The sequence below is a fragment of the Leptonychotes weddellii genome, chromosome 5 (assembly GCF_054177405.1).
Source record: "Leptonychotes weddellii isolate Sample4059 chromosome 5, ASM5417740v2, whole genome shotgun sequence".
NCBI lineage: Eukaryota > Metazoa > Chordata > Mammalia > Carnivora > Phocidae > Leptonychotes > Leptonychotes weddellii.
The window spans coordinates 136,253,003-136,276,094 of record NC_138373.1 but is presented as its reverse complement, the minus strand read 5'-3'; the positions used below and the strand labels follow the sequence as shown (position 1 = coordinate 136,276,094).

The 23,092-nt window shown below is 42.0% G+C and overlaps 1 protein-coding gene across 3 annotated transcripts in view; it reads right to left on the bottom strand.

The window, feature by feature from the left end:
* The window catches only part of PLXNC1 (plexin C1), a 156,216-nt gene that overhangs the window by 79,145 nt on the left and 53,979 nt on the right, over positions 1-23,092 (bottom strand). For all 3 annotated transcript variants that reach the window (XM_081822199.1, XM_081822197.1, XM_081822198.1), the window contains exons 5-9: positions 21,004-21,118; positions 13,461-13,614; positions 9,914-10,001; positions 7,749-7,851; positions 7,503-7,604 (exon numbers count right to left, since the gene is read on the bottom strand). In XM_081822199.1, the coding sequence (XP_081678325.1) occupies positions 7,503-7,604; positions 7,749-7,851; positions 9,914-10,001; positions 13,461-13,614; positions 21,004-21,118 (562 nt within the window). The remainder of the gene's footprint in view (positions 1-7,502; positions 7,605-7,748; positions 7,852-9,913; positions 10,002-13,460; positions 13,615-21,003; positions 21,119-23,092) is intronic.

Genomic DNA, 23,092 nt, shown 5'->3' with positions numbered 1-23,092 from the left:
GCAAAGAATGACCTCCCGACAAATGTTTCACACACTTATTTTAGATCTATTTTTATATTTTAATCAAGAGTTAATCTCACAGCCTGGTATGAAGTAGTGGGCCCCCTGAGCTGACACACAGAAGGGGTTAATTTAAAAACAGAATCTACTTTGATACAAAGAGATGCCTTCTTCCAGCCATACAGTAGGATTGCGCCCTCATCTTAGGTCCAAGGATTTCCATGCGCCAAATACCACTGCTGGTAACCTTCACAACCTGTGTTGTTCAGCAATTAACCTCAGAATAGTCCACTTCTTGTCAGTTACGTTTTAAAGACGTAAGAGTTCTTTTTAAATGGCTGCCCAATGTTAAATTATTTAATAAAACACTATGAATTCTGGTCGCTCACCAGTTTAAATTACTCCCTATTTTGTGTATGAAAGCACATTAGAAACTGGTTAATTAGGTGATTACAGAACACCCACTTATTTTTATTTTCTTAAAACAAAGTCACTGTAAGATATTGGAAACAGCACAGCCACTAAGAAATAGCTCTCTCTGAAAAGGTCTAAAAGGATCACTTCTGACAGTAAGAGTACTTTTTGGGAAGTCTGACGTCAACACAATTCAAATTACCATGACATTAACAGAGAAAATACTGCTATGATTGAAAAGAATATTGGAAAGAGGTGCATTAGGAAGGCTCCATTTATTAAGACCAAATTGTACTCTATTAATCTGTTTAAAAAAAAAAAAAATCTGAATATAGCAGAGCTCTCGGTAGGCCGGGACCTGAATCAACGCTCAGTAAAACGTCTCTCAGAGTTTCACTGGTGAAATTAGTTCAAACAGAACTGGATAAAAAGTCACATGAATTCAAAACCAGCTGGAAATCTGAAACCAAAGGACATTAGAGAGATGAAAGGTAGCACAACTAATTAAAGGAAAGTGTCCTGTAGGGCCCTACAGGAGTGAATATTTGGTTCAGAATTATTTAACATCTTTATTAATGACTCAGAAGGACAGAATTAATGTATTCATGAAATGTAGAAATCGAAAAAAGCGGTGACCAGCAGCGGAAATGGGAAAGCATAAAAGGAGGTGAGATATGGAAAGAAAATACAATCCTGCCGAAGAAAAATAAGAGCACTAGATAGAACAGCATGGTCATGCATCTGATGCTCAGCCCCCAGGTGAATGTTCTCTCATGGGGGCCCCGATATAGACCCCAGGAAACTTGGGATATAACCTCCAATCTCTGGTGGGTCCCAGGACATACCAAGAGTCAGAGTGGCAACTGAGACACACCAGAAGATGACAGACCAAGGTCCTGTGCTAAGAGACCAAGGCTCACTTCTCTGACCTGGGGACTCTAATGGGAGGCTGACCTGGCCCCAGGCGGGGCTGCCAAGGCCACTCCACAAAGTTGTTACTCTTGGCCACTGAACTTTCCGAGTGTGGCAACTCAGAACTGGCCTGGGTGACTGGGACTCCATGACCAGGGCGGGCGGCTCCACCCCGGCAGAGACCCCTGACTGTAAATTAGACCCAGCCACTCCAAATCCACCCCTCGGCTGAGTTTTGACTTCAGCACGAAGCTCTTGCTGCTCCACTCTCCTCCAGGCCTCAGTTTCCCATCTTGGGCCTCTTTTGCTCTCCCCGTCTTGGAGAAGACGCTAGTCTTGCCTGGGTCTGCATCCTCCACTCTCACCATGCCCACCCTCCCCTCTCTGGAGGCTCTGAGGCTACTAATGCACCTGCCCCGGCTGTAGGTCTTCGGCCCACCCACGTTTGCCCACACATGGGACAGGCTGTGCCAGTCTAATGCCACGAGAAGCTGGTGTTAGTTTTCTCCCTTCCAGACTGACTCGTATCAGCAACTCTACATCATTTAATACTGGCTTATATTCACTGAGGTCATACAGTGTAGAGCAGTGGTTAAAACTGTGGGCTCTGGCGTCAGACTGCCTAGGTTCAAAGCCCTTGCTTATCATTTACAACCTACCTGTCCTCTGCAAGCCAACATCTCTTTGCCTATAAAATGGGGAAAATAGGTCCACTGTGAGGCTTACATAGAGATACTATGAGCTCAGGACATAGCACAGGCTCAGCAACTAAGGGTCACCATGATTCAGTTTAGTACATTCTGGCATTCCTTCTTTTTTTTTTTTTTTTAAGATTTTATTTATTTATTTATTTGAGAGAGAGAGAGAGAGAAACAGCATGAGAGGGGATAGGGTCAGAGGGAGAAGCAGGCTCCCCGCCGAGCCGGGAGCCCGATGTGGGACTCCGGGATCATGACCTGAGCCGAAGGCAGTCGCTTAACCGACTGAGCCACCCAGGCGCCCTCTGGCATTCCTTCTTACATCTTCTGTTGTACACACTCAACTGCTTCACGAAAATGAGTTTTACTTCCTCCAAAATATTGTAAGTCCCACAGTGTAAGCTCATGAGGGCACACACTTCGCCCACCTGTCTAGCACACAGTAAGTGCTCAATAAACACATTTTGAATGAACGGATAAATGAATGGTTGCCAGTGCATTCCATGGCACTGAGCCCACTGCTAGGGCCACAGAAGCCACTCAACAAGGTAGATCTTCAACTTAATTTCACTGTTAAAAACACAGTCTCCAAAGGAGTCGACTTGGATCGCCTGTGAGAAATTAGGATGCACATTCAGAAGTGGTGGAGGACGAGAAGAGGGGGTGTGAGGAAGACAAAGAAAGAACACTGTGAATGTAGGTCCCTCGAGAGCAGGAGACACGGCTTTGTAGGGTGTATTTGCACCCGACCAAGATAAGCAGACGGCGAAGAATAACAAATACGAGAACAACATCATATCAGAGATCTGCACAACCTTTCTGTGCGAACAGGAGAGGGAGAGTGGCCAGTTCTCTCAGCAGGTGGAAGACTGTTAAGAAAAGGAAGAGAGGTGAGCGCAGGGCCACAGGGCCAACCATCTGAGAGAGACTGGCCTCTACAGCTGAAAATACTTCTCACCCAAAGGGCAAACATCAGGTTTTGAGTTCATTTCCCTGTTTTGGTCGCGCCTTTCCTTAATGCAGCCCCCTCCCCAATAAATGACAACACATATTTGTAGCTGGGATAAAGGAATTGGGGATAGGGGCATGAAACAGCATGAGAGCAACCCGCCCAACCCAAGACACCAGAAACTCTGTCTCCTAAGTGTCACGTCCTTAGATGAGCAAATTCACACCTTAAAAGGCAAATGTCTTGAGTAGCATTCTGTGGCTGCTGAAGAACAAACCCCAAGCTCCTCAGCCTGGTGTGTAAGGCCCCCCAGATGCCGGCTACGGGGTCATGTCAGCCCTGTGCCCCAGGGTTTCCTGTACCCTTCTGCTCCAGCCAGACTGAATTACTTAGGTCTCCTGGACCTCAGGTATGGATGACCTGGAATTTTCTGGCGACCCACTATCTTTTGCTAATACTAGCCCCTCTGCTCAGAATACCCACTCCTCTGTCTCCATGAGTCTCGTCCCTCAACTGTTGGCTGAAATGCCATCTCTGTCTATCAATCCATCCATCCATCAAAACCTTAACCAACTACACTGATTAAGTGTTTTTAGCTGCCAGGCACTGGGCTTAAATAAACAGGAATGACTAAACCGAGGCTGCGGGAATAGCCAGGCTCTCTGAGATTGTGTACTTTCTGGTACCTCTCCTATGTTAATATTTTTTATCTTATATTCTTACTTATGTACTCATGTACATGATTCTTGAGACTGTTGGCAAGACATGTGCCGGATTCATTTGTGTCCTCCTCATTGTAGCCACGAAGCTCAATATAATGGCATCGACTAGGTGCTCAATATACACCTGTAGTAAGCATCAACTCCAGCTCAGCATCATGAAGCCTAAAAGCATGTCTGCACCATTCCTATCCCAGCATGTCTGCACCATCCCAGCCCCTGGCATGCAGGAAGCACTCGATACACGGGTGATGTGGGAAGATGCATTGAGGGAGAGCTCTCAGTGCCTTCTCTGCTAGGAAAAGCGTTCAGTACTTCATTCAAGGCCAACACAGGACCCAAACTGGAAACGTGGAGTTACACATCCACATGATACTGAAAGATAGCAGTATACGCCAGAGCATGAGAAACCCCCCCGTGACCAGTAATACTATATACCACTCCCTATGAACCGAAATCAAGATTCTATTCTGAGCCGCATATTTAAAGAAAACATTCCAGTATCAACAAAATACCTTTCTCCAAACTAAGAAGGGTCATTCACACAGCAGCACTGGAGACAGGCCTAGGCTTTTGGTTATGTTCAGCCTTGTCCTGCCCACTTGGTAACCCAGCCAGTTCTTTTAACCACCCAGTGTCAAAGGTCAAAAGGCACAGGAAGACACTAACATAAAAGAAATTTTTAAAAGTCATTGCCTGGACTACCACTCAGCAATAGAAAGGAACACACTATTGATCTATAAAAGAACTTGGATGAATTTCCAGAGAATTATGTTGAGTTAAAAAGGCCAATCCCAAAAGGGCATGTCTGGATGATTCCATTTACATAGACTCCTTGCAATTATAAAATTATAGAAATGGAGAACAGATTAGTAGATGCCAGGGGTCAGAAATGGGGAGTAGGAGGGTGGAGGAAAGGGGGTGTGGTGATAGAGCTGTTCTGTATCTTGACTCTTGTCACTGTCAGTATCTTGGTTGTGATATTGTGTGATCGTTTTGTAAGATGTTACTATTGGGGGAAACTGGGCAAAAGATCTCTCTGTCTTATTTTCTTACAAGTACATGTAATCTACAATTACCTCAAAATAAAAGTTTAACTTTTTCCCAAACAGTCTTGAAAAAGATGAACAAAGTTAAAGGACTCACACTTTCTGATTTCAAAACTTATTACAAAGCTATAGTAACGAAAACAGCGTGATATGGGTATAAAGACAGACATGTAGACCAGTGGAACAGAACAGAGAGCCAGAAGTAAACCCTTGCATATCTGGTCAAATGATTTTTGATAAGGGTGCCAAGGCCATTAAATGGGAAAAGGAGAGTCTTTTCAACAAGTGATGTTGGGAAAACTGGATATCCACATGGAAAAGAATGAAGCTGGACCCTTACTTTATGCCATATATGAAGATTAACTCAAAATGGACTAAAGATCTAAATATAAAACTGTTAGAAGAAAACATGGGTGAAAAGCTTCATGACACTGGATTTGGCAATGATTTCTTGGATAGGACAACCAAAGCACAGGCAACAAAAGAAAAAAAAAAAAAGAAAAACTGGACTTCATCAAAGTTAAGAATTTCTGTGCATCAAAGGATACAATCAACAGATTGAAAAGGCAACCTATGGAATGGGAGAAAATATTTGCAAATCATGTATCTGATAAGGGGTTGATATCCAGAATATATAAAGAACTATAAGTCAACAACAACAAACAACAACCTGATTAAAAAATGGGCAAAGGACTTGAATAGACATTTCTCCAAAGAAGACACACAAAGGGCCAACAAGCACAATAAAAGATGCTCAATATCACTAATCTTTAGGGAAAAGAAACTCAAATCCATAATGAAATACCACCTTACACCCACTTAGGATGGCTACCATAAAGACAACCACAAAAATAACAAGAGTTGGAAGGATGTGGAGAAATTGGGTTGCTTGTCCAGTGTTGGTGGGAATGTAACATGGCGGGACACTATGAAAAACAGCATGACATTGCCCCCCAAATTAAAAACAGGATTACAATATGATTTGGCAATTCCCCTTTTGGATATATACCCACAAGGATTGAAAACAGGGTCCTCAAGAGATATCTGTACACCCATGTTTATAGTAGCATTATTTACAATAGGCAAAAGGTAGAAGCAACCCAAGGGTCCATCCACAGATGAACGGATAAACAAAATGTAGTATGTGCATATAGTGGAATATTTTTCAGCCTTCAAGAGGGAGGGAATTGTGTTCCATGCTAATCATATGGATGAACCTTGAGGACATTATGTTAAATGAAATAAGTCAATCACAAAAAGACAATTCCTATATGATTCCACTTAGATGAAGTACCTAGTGTAACCAAATTCATAGAGACAGGAAGCAGAATGGTGGTTGCCAGGGACTGGCAGGGAGGGGAGGGGATAGAAAACGGGAAGTTATTTTTTGGTGGGCCCAAAGTTTCAGTTTTGCAAGATGAAATGTGTTCTGGAGACGGAATGTGGTGATGGTTGCACAACAGCGTGCATGTCCTTAACACTTGTGACCCGTACGTTTAGAAGTGGCAAAGGTGGTGAATTTTGTTAGGTGTACCTTACTAAAATTGAAAAGAAACAACTAAAACAACAACAAAAGAGAAATTTGATTATTTTAAAAAGCCACGGCCTCCTCGATCCAAATACCTGTCATTATGTCTTCGTTTTATAAGCTAAGGGAAGAGAAGAGTACTAGCCCATCCCTTAATAAAACCTCGAAGACTTCAAATCTGGAGATATTGGCCCACCGAGCCTTTCTAATGCCTTTAATTAACTTCATAATCCATTCTGATTCACATTCCCTCTGTCTGTTAGTTATTCACCTAAAGTTACTATCAGCGTTTCAGGAGCGATGAAAAATGTGCTACTGATCCATATTGGCACTTGACCTTAAATACCAGCAAATGGATAAATCAAAACCATAGATTAATCATGAAAGAGAAAACAGAGACTTTTTTTAGAAAAAGAAATGTTGTGTTTTAATTTGTCTGCTCCTGCTCGACCTCCAGATTAATAAGAGCAAGAACCTATCCTTTCTTGTTTGTCACCACATAGTACATGCTCAATTAACTCCCGGTGGCTCGGTGGAGCCAGCCAACTCCCAGCACGGCCACTATTCTTTGCCCAGAACGTTTAGGTTGTCATATCCTTTCTTTTCAAACATGTCTGTTGGTTGAACTTGGTGATGTGCTATGAAGAAAATCAGAGGAATTTCCAAGGAAATTTCATAGAAAATATTTTTTCATGAAGAAAATTTTGGGGAAATGGAGAGTTAAAATAAATAAATAAATAAATAAATAAATATCTCACAAGACACAACACTTTGCTTTGGCACTGTTAACTATGGGTCAGATCACCTCTACAAAGTAAAGAGAGGCAATCTGAAGGAGTTTGTATCCTTTGCATAGACTCCCCTCACCCCACGTAACCCCCAGGAATGCCATTGCAATGCGAGGTTCAAACTGAAATCCCCTCAGTGCCGGGTGCTATCTGCTTCCTTCTAACTCCTCCAGAGTGAGCCGTGAAGTCACCCTGAAAATTTTACTCCTACTGGAACGATATCATTTTTCGTAATTACTGAATTTTAATTTCTTTTATGTGAGTGTGCAGCCTTTCATGTATTGAGCCAATTAAGTGAAACTTGGTTAAAAATCAAAGGTAAAAAAGGGAATTTTGGTAGAAAGTAAAACAAGGAATTTTTAAAAGGAACCCAAAGTTGGAGGAGTTGTTATTGTCATTTAAAAGGGGAATTTTTTCCATTATGAGTCCAAAACCAGGGTCTGACCTGCAAGCCCTGATGGGTCCTATTACTCTTATTCTCCATGAATCTTCCTCCTCCTGCTGTCTTGGGTGGTGTCCGTTTCTCAACAGCAACCTGACAGTGTTCCTGAAATGAAGAACAGCCCTTCAACAACATCTAAACAGATGGGAAATTTAGAACTTGAAACAAACACAAAAGACAGACTGGGACTGGGTGGCCACAAACATTTATTTTTGGTAAAACCTTATAATAATAAAAATGGTACTTTACCTGGTTTTGCTTGTAATCAGAAGAGTCACAAGCTATGAAGGGGTGGATACACCTTCTCTCACTTTTACACCAAGCACAGCCAGTTCCAATACATATTGGGCATCTGGCAAAACGGAAAACCAACTTAATGCCTGCATTTTTAGGAAAATGTTCATATCCTAGAATTTCCCTCTGTGATGTGGTGTGCAAGCAATTAAAAGAAGATGGGAAAACAACCACCACCACCACCAAAGCCCTGGACAGACTGATGAACCCGGGGGAGAGAGGACAGTCCTCTGAGGCTGGGGCTAGAGCACCGAATTTGTGCCCTGCTCTGGGCAGCCCCCGGGACTGATGGACCGTCATCATACCTGCAGGGCTGTTGCCATGGAAACCGGAAGCTGGGGTCACCTGCCGAGCTGGTAGATAACAGGAACCCACCGGCTCTGTTTCTGAATCGGGTTCTGCTATTTGTCTACCCTCAGGGAAGTTTCCCTCTGGAGACTGACCTCCCCGTCTCCACCCCTAGATCAGCATGCCCTCCCTCGCTGGACTAGTAACACCCCTCAACTGCCTGGAAGAGGCGAGACCAAAAGTATGGCCTGGCAAGTAGAGGGAAGGGGGCGCCACTGTTTGCTTTTTAATCAAATTAAGGAAGAACTGTGTCTACTAATCAAATAACCTACCACGTGAGGATAACAGCGGAGGACTTGAAAAGCTTGTCATAGGAAAATCGGAGTTGAAGGAACAATGAAACAGAAACTGAGGTTGGTCTGGAAACACAGCCATGGGAGGTCAGCCTGGGACAGCAAGAGGGCCAGTGCAGGGAGCGGGGACACCGCTCGTATTTTAGAGTCTTCAAGAAATGCCAAAGCATTCTGTGACTCCGATCTAGAGAAGACTGCAGCTTTGATGGGAGGAGGAAACGCAGGCTCACTGAAGTGTTTATCCAGCCACCTAAGTGAGCTAGAAGCAGGCTTGTGATCTGCATTTGATGCCCCTCCGGTGTGAGTCCTGTACTGAGTGCTTTACTAAGGGAAGTAAGTACTCAAGGACAGGGCACACTCACCCTCCGGGGAGCTGTGCGTCTGAGCAGCTGGTTCGTAATTACCTAGTTGTGGGACCCAGGGCCAGTCACTTCCTTCCGCCTGGCCTCTACACTGGGGAGGGAGGACCTGCTTTATGTTTCAGCTCTCTTTGAGCTATAAAATTCTTTGTAACTCTCCCCCTTTTTTCCTATTTCCACAGACTTCCCAGGCTTTCTGTATCAAGTTTGCTTTCTTCTCCCTCCCAAAATGCATCCAGTTTATTAGAAATAACTGAATTTGATCCCTCTTTAAGAGTGCCACGGTGGTGAAGACAGGGTCCAGGGGCTTCTATTCGGCTAGCGGTAGAGGGGCCCTCCAACTCAGTTTCAAGCCTGAATTCATTTTCCCCCTAGCAACAGTGGTTCTCAGGCCAGGCCAAATGAAACTCGCATTCGATACCCACAGAGTTGGTCAATCAAACGACTGAATGAACTATAGAATCACTAATAATACAGCTTCCCGTTGTTTCCATGGGAACCTCCAACCCATCTTCCAACTGGAAAATCAGGAATCTGAGAAACACGTTTCCTCCCTGTCTTCTCTCTGCTTTAGAAGCAAGGAGTGCGGTGTGGCCCTAACTCAGGGGGGTACGTAGCCCAACATGGCCAAAGGTGGTACAAAAAGGTTGGCGGGGGGAGAGGGGTGGGTTGGGTGGGAATTAACATGTTCCTTTGATGGAAGAGATTTCATCTTCTCCTTCTCCTTGATGATTTCCCTTGCCTCATGCTCACACCCTCTCCCTTGACTCAAATTCCCAAAGCCGTTCTGATCAGGGGAGAACATAACAGCCACCCCCCCACCCCCCCGCTGTACTCACTTGAAGGCATCTCTTGGTCTGGGGAAAACGTATTTCCCTATTGGTAGGAACACTTAAGCACAGCCATTTGTTCCTTAGCTGCTGCACCTTACTTATTAGGGCTTGAACGAGCCAGCTTATTAGCTCAGGGGCCCTCCTATCTCCCGTTAGGCCATGCTCCAAAAGGCCCTTTAGAAAGTTCTACTCCACAAAAGAGTTCTTTAAGGAGGAAATGGAGGCATAAAGCAAACAAATAAATTAAAACCAATGAAAGAATATTGAAATTTCAAATAAAATCTTACTCTCTTAATGACGAGCAGTTGGTAAAGTTGAATCTTTTTGATAAATGCCAAGAACCGACGGGTGATGTCACGTTGACAACCAAAACATCTGGAGCAAAGGGGAAAAAAAGGTCATTTACAATGGAGTCCCGCTATCATCAAGCAAAGCTGTAAATGCAAAAAATAAATATTTTTGCCTCCTTTGCACAGAGGGTGGGGGTGTCCCAGCTGCTGGCATGTGGTTCGTTCCCGGGGGCCGTTCGCGTCAGGCAGCCGAAGTGCAAGCACAAGCCTCCAAACAGACCCAGGCCCACCTCGCGTTCCAAGCCTCCCATGGATAATCACTAGGAAAAAGCCATTTTATAGCCCATTTACATCTCATACTCTCCCCGGGATCACTATCTCAGCTTGTAATTGGCCACAGCATAAGAATAAAACAAGTCACCGAGCAAGAACTGCCTAGAACATGATAACCAGAATGTTGGAGACAAAAATCCTGTAGCTTCAGCAAAATCCACACTGCCGATATTTGCCTAACAGACTCTAAGTGTGCTTCCCATGGGCTGGGTTCCATGATCCTCTTGGAGTCAACTGTTGCCAAATCTATGATAAAAAGTTTTCTTATTTGCTTTGAAAACATACTCACTGGGTAGAAACCCCTCAAAAGAATAAAGTAACAAGAAAGATAAAAACCGTGCTCAATCAGCATTAGAAAAATGTCATTGTTCCTGTATGTCCTCAACTTCTATATTCTATCCGAGGTGATTCTCAATCCCAGGAGTGTATCAGAATCACTTGAGAAGCTGATGAAAACAGATCCCAGAGCCACGTGCCTCCATATCCTGACTTAACACACCTGGAGAGCCTCTGGGACTCTGTGGTGGGCAACGTGCCCCATGATATGATTGTATGCAGCCGGGGCTGGATACAGAGCCTGGAGCGGTCCCCTCGAAGCCCACTGTGTCCAGGGACTGGTGCTCCCCGGTGAGGTTTTCAGTGTCATCCATTTGGGAGGATACTGTCTTCCTTTTATGAGTTAATGGAGACAGAGGATGAGACTTTAAAAATGAAAGGCTTCACTTAGCCAAATAAGAAGTTGGCATAAGTTTGTTGGCACCCTTTACTTTTCTATAGCGAAATTTTATTAGTGTGTGATTCCCAAAGTCTGAGAACCCTTAACTTAAGATACTTCTCTACAGTGAAAAAATTCATTCTGAAAGCCGGGATACCACAAACAACTCTGCTCACATAAAGTGGTTACGTACGAAAGGATAACCCTCAACTGTAAAGACAAGGAGGTCTGAGGGCTGGCGCGACCTCTCAGCAAGAGCATTGGCACAGCCGCTCGTAAATGTTAGGAGAACGGACATATAGACAGGAAGCACAGAGAGACTCCCAGGGAAAGTACACTTCAGTGGAATCTACAATGTTCAGTGATGAACACCAGGAAAATTTGTACTTTTCTTCATGTCAGCCATGCACAAAACACTACTGGGAAATATCACAAGGAAACAAATATATTTGATCTCTGCTCTGGCAGCATTTACAGTGATTCTGCAAGAGATAAAATGGCTTAGGTGGAAAAGCCCAACAATGACAGGACTCAAGGAAACAGTCCATGAGTGGTTTGAGTTCCATGTAGCACCTGGCTACGCAGATGGGGGTGCCTGTGGGGACTGTGGGGGGTGCCTGAAGAGCTTGGACTGTTATGAAGGAAGTGATACTTCCTCCACGGTTTCAAAGCAGAAGGGCAACAGGATTTGATGAAAGGGGTGAGGGCACGGACAGAGGTTTGGCAATGACCACCCGCTGGCTGAATGCACGAGGTGGGATGGGAGTTTGTTTGCTGGCTCAGAATATGCAAGGCATTCCAAGAAAAGGGCAGGCAGAGGTTGGGTGCAACGGATGGAGGCTCTAAACGGGACCAAAGGGCTTTACAAGGTGATCTCAAATACTTGAAAAACAGATTTTATACATGAGTAAGATCTGCATTATAATGAGCAAATTAACTAGAAGCCCATCACAAAGGCTGCATAGGGTAAACAAAGAAAAGTGGAGAACTGAAATCATTTTCCAAGCTATTCGATCCCAAACAGTCACCAAGAGCCCAGGGCCTGAGAGGCATTTTTTAAGCTTGGGTCTCTGGCCTGGCGCTCTAAATTCCCTTTGGAGAGATTTGGGATGAACTGAGTAACACCAGTTCTCACCACGAAACTCAGGTCCATCATGATTTTCCCCCTTTTTAGGAGGCCTGCACCAATCTTGTGACCCTACTTCTAGTCTTTCTCTCCCACAGGGATTCCTGAATCCTCAGTGCGTCCACCATAACTCATAACCATCCAGATTCTCTGGAATCTGCCTACTGCTCTCCATCCCTGTCTCTGCACCCGCTCTCACAGTCACCCCCCACCAGGATCACCCCAACAGCTTTCCTTCTATCTGATTTTTCACAGCGCACTCCTTTCCTTTTCTAGCCATCCTCCACCTGCAGCCATTCATTCATTCATTCATTCATTCAACAAAAATTTATTGATTGTAAATGGCTCTTTACACCAGATACTCTGTGCCTTCTCTGGTATCTATTGCTTTCCATCTGTCCCTACCCCATTTGCCTGAACCATATAGAACCTCTTATGGCTTTTCAAACAAAACTTTTTTCTCTCTTTCTAGCCATCACACTAGTTGGTCTCTGCCTGGAATGCTCCTCCCCCTTTTCTTTGGCTCCACTCTATTCATCTTCTAGGAAGTTTTCCTCATCCCCTCAGCCACCTCCCAGGTTCGGTTAGGTGCCCCTTTCCTCTACTTCCCATGGCTCTCTATGCATTTACATGCTTCATTATAACAAGTCACCTACTTGTCTCTACCCCAAGAAGCTATAAATACTGCGAGCAAGAACCAGGTCTGTCTTTTTTGGTCACTGTATCCCTAGCACCTAGCACAGTGCCCAACACATAGTAGATATTCAATAAACACTTCCTTTCTGAATGAATGCAATGATCTTAAGATGATAGAACATTAGCTGTTCTATTTTCTCATCCCATCAAGGGCATTCCCAGCTTTTCTGATCTCTGAATTATCTGAACCCTTTGGGTAGGGGAAGCCCAATGATCTCTAGCTTTACCCCACTGTCGTCTCGAGCATCCCCTCCTCTGTCATTCTCCACTCACACATAAGAGTGGGATGCTGGTGGGGCGCCTGGGTGGCTCAGTTGGTTAAGCGACTGCCTTCGGCTCAGGTCATGATCCTGGAGTCCCTGGATCGAGTCCCGCATCGGGCTCCCTGCTCGGCAGGGAGTCTGCTTCTCCCTCTGACCCTCCCCCCTCTCATGTGCTCTCTCTATCTCATTCTCTCTCTCAAATAAATAAATAAAATCTTAAAAAAAAAAAAAAAAGAGTGGGATGCTGGAGTCCTGGGAGGAGGGAGAGCAGGAGGTAGGCAGAGACTGAATCTATAGGGTGGGACTATACAGACTCCCTCACATTCAACTCGCTTCCTGGGCCATCTGGACTCAGGAGGTTCTCCTGCCTTCTTCACTTTCAAACAAAAAACTAGCAAAGAGTCCGCCTACCTTTGTAGGTCTCTCTGGTGGAGATGCTGCACGTGCAGTTCTTGCCTGGCAGACTTTTACCCCTGCAGAGCTCCCTGCCTGTGTCCAGGTTCTTCACCACACACTCCCACTCCGAGTGTCTGGGAGGGAAGCTTCCCACCACAGTGACTGTAATCTGTGCGGGGAAGAAGAAGATTCAGGAACCATGTCATTGTTTTGGTACCCTCTCCATCCATCCTCGAGCCTTAAGTGAACTCACCCTTTGACATGCCAGAGAAGGAGAACTTCTCAGACTGCTGATGTAGAGAAAGAGATGTTTTGACTACTTGATTTGCCCTTTTGTGAATCACATATTCATATTCTTGGACCATTTTTCTGCTCTGTATTTTTCTTATCAGTTTTTAAGAGCGCTCTGTATAGATATTAATCCTTATCTGTCATATTTCTGACACATGTTTTCTCCTAATCTGTTTATCTTGCAACTTGTATGTGTGGTATCTTTTACCCCACACAATGTGTTTTTATGTCATCATGTTTTTGCGTTGGTTATAAAGTTATTCCCAAACTTTAGCTTATAGACAAAAACAAAATTGTGATCTTCGTTTTTTAAACTTCTATCTGTAATCTATCTGGAATTTATATTTATGTATAAGGGTCCAACTTTATTTTTATCCAGATGACTAATCAGCTATGTCATAACCATTTACTTAAAAAATACCTTCCTTTTCCCACTGAACTGAAATACCGCTTTTGTCATATATTAAGTTACCATGTATCTGGAATCTAAGTCTAAATTCTGCTCTGTTCCAATTATCTATTGATTTACTTCTATTCCAATGTCAAGCTTTTACTACTGTGATTTTAAATATATTTAACATCTGAAAAGGCAAACTCTATCTTTATTTTCATAATCTTCTTAGCATCTCCTAACATTGCTCTTCCATATAAATTTTAAGATTATCTTACCCAAATGGGGTGAGGAGACCATGAGTTTAATTGCAATTGTATTAAATATATGCATTAGTTTTAGGAGATCTTATATATTTGTGATATTAAGTATTCCCATCCAAACACATGATTTTTTTTTTTTTCATTTGTTTCTGTTTGGGCCGGGGTTTATTTAAGAAGATGTACGTTCACTTCCCGGGTGCTAAGATACATTTTTCATTTCTTTATTTCTTACTGGTACTGTTATTAGATTATAGTTTTAAAGAAGGTGACCTATGAAGTCTGCTTAAAATTAAGGTTTTGTTTGTGGGCAAACATACGGTCGGAGTTTTGGAGTGGGAGGCTGTGTGTGTACACAACTGGACACCAAGAGAAAATCTTGAAATCTCCCCTAAAGCAACTTTTTCCCAAATGAATTATCTAAAGAAACAAGGCAGCCAGTTCTCATGTTGAAAGAGGGAAATTATCCCACCACAAAAAAGGAAATGCAATGTGATGGGATAGAGGTGTTAGCTAATGTTCTGGTGGTCATCATATGGCAATATATCAATGTATCAAACCAACCCATTGTGCATCTTAAACTTACACAATGTTCGATGTGATTGTATTTCAGTTAAAAAAAGAAAATGAAGGTTAGAAAAAAAAGGAAACTAAAAGAATTAATATGCCAATGGTCGACCCCTTTGGCGGCAGGTGCACGAAGGGTATCTGGTGGGAAGGTGGGCTAAGCATTAGGAAGATGGGAGCAGAGGAAGTGGTAACCTGCCAACTATGATGAAGAGCTATAGTCCCAGACAACCTGGGAGGTGTCCATCTTCTGTTATACATCTGACTTTAACCCAAACTTTTCAAATGGCCAGCCTCAAACTCTGTTGTCTCTTGTCCTCAAATCAGCTTGCTATGTCTAATCTAGTCCTGGGGTCAGTTCCATCTTTCCATTTTCAAAACATTCTGTTTCTCAGCCATAAATCTTGCCGGAGAAGGCAAGTTCTTATAATCCAGCTTTAACTGGACTGAAGTCCAACCATCTGTAGCAGACTTGAGCATAGCAACGAAGCCCAAACTGCTCCCACTAACTCACCTCCAACAAATGGCTGAGCTCTCATTCACACTGCCTTCTTTGACCCTGCACATACATCTCAGCACATGATCACATATTATCCTGTGTACATACAGGTCTTAAATTTATTTCATTACTCAAACACTACAACAACAGAATCAGAAATTTTTTTTGAAATCCTTTTTTCACCAGTTTTAAATTTTCCATATGTCCTTCCAGTTCTCACATAGCTTTTACGTAACTGTAATCATTGCATTTATTTGTTCCCTATTTATCAAGCTCTTAACATGTGCCGAGTGCTGTGCAAGGTGTTAAATGCTTTAGTGAACCAAATAGCTATGGTCCCTGCCCTCAAAGAGCTTATAGTCTAGCAGAAACATGGGGATGTCACCTTTTGGAAACTGGAGGCCATACAGTATGAAGAGATCTTCAAGAGCGGATAGAAGCCTGGACTAGGATGGTACAGTGGAGACAGAAAGAACTGACAGATTCAGGATACCCTTTAGAAGTAGCATGGGGTGAGACCAGAAGTAGGGCATGTTGATATGGAGAATTTTGGTAAGAAAAACGGATGGATGGAAGTACCGTCTACTGAAATGTGACACACAGAGGGAGAGGTAGACTTTGGGTGGAAAAATGCAAGATTTCAATTTTGGTTGTGTTTCGTTCAAGATACTTGTGTAATAATCAAGAGATAGGTCAAGTTAGATATGGGCCCGGAACTCAGAGGAGCAATCTGGGCTAGAGATAAAGGAGACATGAACACAGAGATGAGATATAAAAACAAGGGAGTAGGTAAAATGGTCTATAGACAAACTAGAGAGCTAAAGACAAGAAGAGCCTAAACTGGGTCTAAAACAACTCCAGTATTTAGAGTCAGGGAGAGATGAAGCCAGCAAGGGCGGCTGAGGCATGGCCAGAGAGAAGGAAGTAAGCATGGGCAGGGTGTGCCAAGGGAGAGAGGGCGACGGGAGAGGGGGTTTCAAGAACGCAGACAACAGACCAAGTAAGAGGAGGACTTATAGTGTCTGCTGGAATGGATACGAGGAGTTTGCTAGTGACCTCAACAAGAACAGTTACAGGGGAACCCTGGGGCAGAAGCCAGGTTGGAGTTGATCTGAAAATAGCAAGTTTTTTCAAGTGCAGTGGAAGGAGAGTGTAGCCAGGGAGCCGAAGGTATTTTTGTGTGGGTATGGGTTCCAGGCAAGTATAGATAAAAAGCTGACGCCTTGGCTTAATAAATCCAACCTGGGAATCCTTACCAGGTTCTTCAACTTAGAATATAGTTCCTTCTCCAACTAAGCTGGATAGAGAGGGAGTGAAGACACAAAGAATCAGATGAGATAGAAAGTTTGAGTGTCAATTAGCTAGTCATGTCCACGGCGCCGAGAGTTTGCTGCATAACATTCTAGCAGGTAGCAGACCTTATTTTACTTAACCATTCTGCTTATTGCCAAACGGTTTTTTTATTTCTAGGTTTCTCAGTCTACAAAGCTGCTGAAGTGGCATCTGCATGCTTACAGTTTTGCTTCTTTCAAGTTACTTCTTCAGAATTCAAAGATTAGTGTAATTAGTGTTTCAGATAGAATGAATTTACTTATGACTTTTGAAACAGAACATCAAATCGCTCTCCAAAAAGGCTGTGCTAATTGGCATTGCCAATGCCAGGTGTTAGCATATTCTTTTCACTTTAATTTGTATTTATTAGATAATTAGTGAAGTGAACATATTCCACTAACTATGTCTAACTCTCTAAACCTCCTCTTGTGAGAATGTATGCTTTTGCCCACTCTTTGGTGCCCTGCTATTTCTCTTTTCAATTTCTCCTGGTTTTAATATCTTGCAATGAATATCTTTCCTGTTGCAAATGTTTTCCTGAATTGTGCTATAGTTATCTTTTTTGTTGTATATTTTTAAATGTCAAGTATATGAATATTTTTCCTTTGTTATTACACACTACATTGGTTCAGAGCTAAGAAAATTATATTTCCAATTATCTGGTACCTATTTCTATTTTCTGTTTTTACGTGTTAGCTTTTTATTATTTCTTAATCAGCCTAAATTTTTGTATTTAATGTAAAATGTGAATTAAGTTATGTTTCCATATTGTAAGTCTGTTATCTCAGCACCTTTTATGAAATAATTTTGTTTCCTCTTATTTTATGATATCTGATCTTTACAATTTTTACATTTCTTTCTGAGCTTTCTAGCCTATTTCCACGATCTACGTTCTTACTTTTAAACGGAATCATGGATTGAGTTATTGTCACTATCTACAAGTTTATAATCATATGGAAATGGTCTAGCTTAAGTACATTTCTGTTTTTTCAAAATACATTTTGGATATTCTTGACCAGTTCACATTATTGCAGCTGATTTTAAATTACTTTTAAGAAGAAGTCTATTCAAATCTTCACTGGGATGACATGCAATCTAGAAAATAGGTTGAGGAAGAAATGACATTTTTATGGTATCTTCATGCCCAGAAATGTAGTATGTATCTGGATATATTCAAGATGTTTTTCCTACCTTCCAAGAAAATACTTTGTGTGTTTTTATTTTTATTTTTATTTATGCTTATGTTTCTAATTGGTAAGGTTTCCCTATCGTGAGTTATAAACAGCCTCAACAGACCACTGCCCCACTAATTACTGTTAGAAAGAATTGCTTAAAGCAAGCTATTGCATAGCCCAAATTACTATTTGTGGTAGCTATCTTTAACATGTATCTTCTAGTAAAAGTGATTTTAAAATATAGGATATACACCTCACCCTTTAAGTTTATGCCTGAGTGTTTGGTTGTTTTTAATGAATGGGATCTTTTATTAATTGACCTCAACTCCTTTAGCTCACCTAACGTTATTGATACTTGAATGTTTACTGAACATTTAGCACTTTTACTTCTAATTTGAATAGTTTTAAAAGCTAATATATTTAGATTTGGAAGATACACAACCACTTAAGATGAGCAAATAGTGATATTTTTTAATCTATTCCTTTCCCATAGTTATTTATATTACTTGTCTCTTGTATTACTGCACTAGACACAACTTTAAAAACAATGCCGGTTGTACCAGTGAGGGTGGAATTCCTTGTTTTCATTCTGATTTGTAAAAGAATGTTTCTAGTGTCTCTGCCTTAAGAGTCCTGCTGTTTGTAGGAACTACTTCTATTTCTGCCTTTTCTGTTTTTATCAGTATTAGCCATTTTCACTGATTGTCACAATCTCTTTATAAGTATACAAACAATTTTGCATAATGCAAAAATGGGATGTCACACATCCTTTTTTTGTGTTTGTGTATATGAGAATTTCATTTTTCTTCTTTTTTTTTTTCCTACCTGTCTCAGCCTTCCCTCTCACCACATCATCAGTCGCACCATCAGGAGAGCCCATGTTTACGACCTAGTAAGAATTCTCTCATATTTTTCTTCATGCGCAAATAATCATATAGAGACATAAACATATACAGTAGATCATGCTATATCAATAGCATATATTGAGTTTTCGATCAATACAAGATCATGCTACACATACTTTTCTGCATCTTGCTGTTTTTGCTCAACAAAACCTCACGAAATCCCTCCAAGCCAACTGGAATTGTTCCAATTATTTCTTGTTAATGACGATTCTGTAATGAGGATGAGGATATACAATCTTCTAATTGTTTTGTGTAAAGAGATGATGATTCTTGGAAGCAGAGGCTCTGCATTATATCAGGGTCTTTCTGTACTTAGAAAGTTACTAGAATGTTACTAGGCATATGACGGGCAGGTAGCCAACACTCTTTGACCCGAGCCATAGACTACCATCTCTGTAGATCAGGGTCAGGTACTATTTAAATCAACAAAGATCTGGAACTTTCAGGTAAGTCACAGATGACCATAAGAGTAGGAAATATTTTGAAACAATATGACTAAGAGATGGCATCACATGTTTTATCAACGTTATCAAAATAATCAGTCTAAAGTTGGCTTCAAAGATTACTAAATTCTTATCTCCTTTACTTTGAGAGTGATGGTAGCTGGAGAGCGAGGTAATGGTTGTGTGGGAAGGTTCTACAGGGATTTGGGTAAACCACAGTGGGACTCAGGGTAGAGAAGAAAGCACTAGTGGTTGTTTGGGTGGTAAATATTTTTTGCAACGTTCCAAACTAGATAGAAATGGTGATTAATTTATACAAGTGAACCCAAAGACTGGTAAGCAAATTGTGTAGACAGCATCTTTCATATAATGAACAAGTTACTTTCTCTTACTACATTTAGCTGAAGTATCACCCTTAAAATTTTCAAAATGATTAAAAAAAAATCTTGGGTAATCTTAACCATTTATCAGAGTCCTGGGTATATTCAAACATCATGGTATTTCTTATCATTCTCTATCAGCACCAAAGTTAGCTCTTTTTCAGACTGATAAGAGAAAAATTTGACCACACCTATGCTGAGATACCTAAGCCTCTTCTTCACACATTTTTTTCACTCTGACTCAGGGCTGGTGGAGGTTTGGATGAAGGCTTTGAAAGTTCTTTCTTCACCGCCTCCCCCCTCAACCTGCCGGAACACAATAGAAAGTGACAACAGCCAAGTAACTTTAAATCCTTAAGTTCTGATCAGTTATGACTTGAAAGCTGTATTCTTTTATTATTTATCGCTCATTAAATGCTCTGGCTCTCCTTTATTAAATGTTAAATCATCTTAAGTGGTATGGTTCTTGCTATTTGAAATGGTAAAGTGTACAGGAAAAGAGAAAGTGGCCCATTTCCTTGTTAATGTGGCATTCAAATAAAACAGAGTGAGCTCAACAGACAGGTCAACTGGCTGCTGATGGGGATTCTGTACAAATATTCATAATACAAGAACTATAATTAGGGAGAAAATGTCTCCTTACAGCACCACTGAGATTACAAGGCAGGAATTCCATATTCCCATAGGGTATGGATGGTGTGTGAATCAGAAGATGCTCCAATCATATGCTGCTCATCGTGTCCTCTCTCTCATCCAGTGATAGGGCTGAAGAGCTACCCATGGTGATACGGCCATAACAAGAGCCCCTGGCTTGCCAAGGAACCCCACTTGTGATAGTCACTGCCTGTAGTGGTTTCTTGCCCTCTCTCCCAGTACTGCTTAAAGCCATGTATATAAGAAAGTTATCAGGAGAAGCCTGCACAAATTAGGGAAACGACCCTAAAATAAAATTCTACACTTAAGTCACATTTAAGGAATCTTGTTGACCATGAATCTGAACTTTTTTCTTCCTTTTTTTTACCAACACATTTTCCTACTACATTAATAGTCCATTTTTTTCTTTAAATTCAATGAACGAGGTCTACGAGATGACAAACTCCACGAGGGCAGGCTCGCCGTATGTCTTGTTCTCTGCTATTTCCTTAGCGTCTCGTAGAGTGTATGGCATCTGCCAGCACTCAATATCAGTAACTAAATGAATGGACTCTCCTAACTAAGCTTCTTTAATGCTAGTAGATATTTCACACACGGAAGGAAGTTAGCATCAGTTGTGCAAAATGAGACATTAGAGACAAATTAAAATCTTTCCTCTTACCTGATCTTTACCGCTTCGAAGTAGGTTAATTTGAGGGCAATTTTTGGCTCCCAATGAAATATCCAGCCAGTTTTCATAGTTCTCTGGATGTACACAATCTTCTTTAAAAGTACACCTATCAAAAAATGGAAAAGGCAACAAAACAGCAACCCCACACATGCATTAGTTAAAACTTCTCACACTTGGCTTGAGTACAGAATGCCAGGCTTTGGGCAGAGGGTTATTGATTTTGAGCAAGAACGGGAACGTGATGCTAAAACCATGAAAAGCAACAGGACAACTGCAGGGCGTTTTTTCCATCATGTCTACGAGCAGAAAACAAATGTAGACAACACGCTGAACTTCGGCTCCCGTGGCCTCTCTCAGGATGACGTCGCCAAATACACCCAAAGCACATCCTCTAGTGGATTCTAAAATTAAAGAGCTCCCTTTGAGAAAAACCTGGTGCAAAGGACAGCCCAAGAAAGGGTTTACATACTGTATAAATTTTAGGTTTGTGGTTCATTCCCAGAATATCATCCTACTGTGGAAATCTTTTCGTTATTAAGAAAAAAATAAAGCTGTCTTGTGCTTTGTAGTCTGATAATTAAATATAAATATTTCAAGGGCAGAGTCTTCCCAAGAATGTGATAAGCCATTCCATAACCATCTGCTACATAACATTTATTTAGACAGACACCCAATTATATCAAAAGATATGGGTGCAACACTTTCCAGGGCCACCTTCCCAAGTCTGTCAGCACAGAAGATGTCCCAAATAAATCTTAAGCTGTGGCCGGGGCCAATTCCTCTAGTAAACATGACCAGGAGCTAAAGGGGGAGAGCACTCCTCTGCTGGATGTCTCGGCCACTCTAGGTCACGCTAACTTGGGAACTCCTGCCTCACTGGAAGGGCCAGGAAACCGACAAAAAGAATGAACAGCAAGGTATTCTCAAAGGTGTTGAACTCCACAAACATTCCACGGGATGATATCAAGAAGAGACCAAAACATCCCTGTTACCTATGCCTCCTCAAGGCCTGAGGTTAAAATGGAGGGGTAGAGGAGAACGAGTGACAGTAAGTTTGAAAAGAAGTGGAAAATTCATGAATCACAAGATTGAAAAGCAACGAAGTGATAAAGGCATTCGTCTGTGGGGAGTCCCTCAAAGGGTCAGAGTGGGGTGGGATGTGGTCCCTGAAAGAGTATCTGACTTCACAGACATTTTTACTTCCTCTTCTTCCTCTTCTCTCCTTTTTTCAATTGGTAAGAATGTAGGCCCCAAGCCTTCGTTTTTGAGCTCTGTGCTAATTTGAATATGACCAAAATAGAACAGGAAGCTGGTGAGTTTCATTAAACATCATCCTCGGGCACAGTGCTTTGAGCAACTGTTGGGGAACCCTGTTTGCTAGGAGCACATCTGTGTCCGAACTCCCCTACATCTGTGTGGGCTCCTTCTCCAACGTCCTGACCGTTGGGATTTTCATCAGCAGTTTTCCAAAGCCATCAATTCATCCGACCCTTGATGGCTAGCTCGTCCGTCACGGACATTAAGTTCAAATTAAACCGCCTTTCGGTGTCAGGGAGAGTCGGCCACAGAGGGACGAGTGCGGCTGGATTGAAAAACAGGATGACGAAGTTGGTTCCTTACTCTGGATCTGAAAGAGATTACGACTGTCAAAACTACCGGCCTCTCTTGGGCACTCTGGTTCGAATAAGACGCTCCCTCTATTTGAAAAACAAAACAACAACAACAAAGCCAGTTCTAGAGCGAATGGAGTACAAATATTGTCATAGGCTCCTAATGCTGCCTGGAAGTCAAGGCCTAAGGCTGCCAAAAAAACAAGTGTAAAATATTTCACACAAAAACTGCTGCAATTTGCCAATTTGTAGGCAGAACACAGTAGTGCCACCGAGTTTTCACCCCCTTTGCTGAACTCCTCTAGCTTTTCTTGTCGGAACCACACATTTTGGTATTTAATCATATGCTGTGTTGAATTACAACTTAACTGTTTCATATGTTGGTGTCATTTCTCCCCACCCCCCACCCCCCAAGGAAGCTCTAAGCTCCTCGAAGGAAGGGAGAATGTCTTTTTTTTTTTTTAAGATTT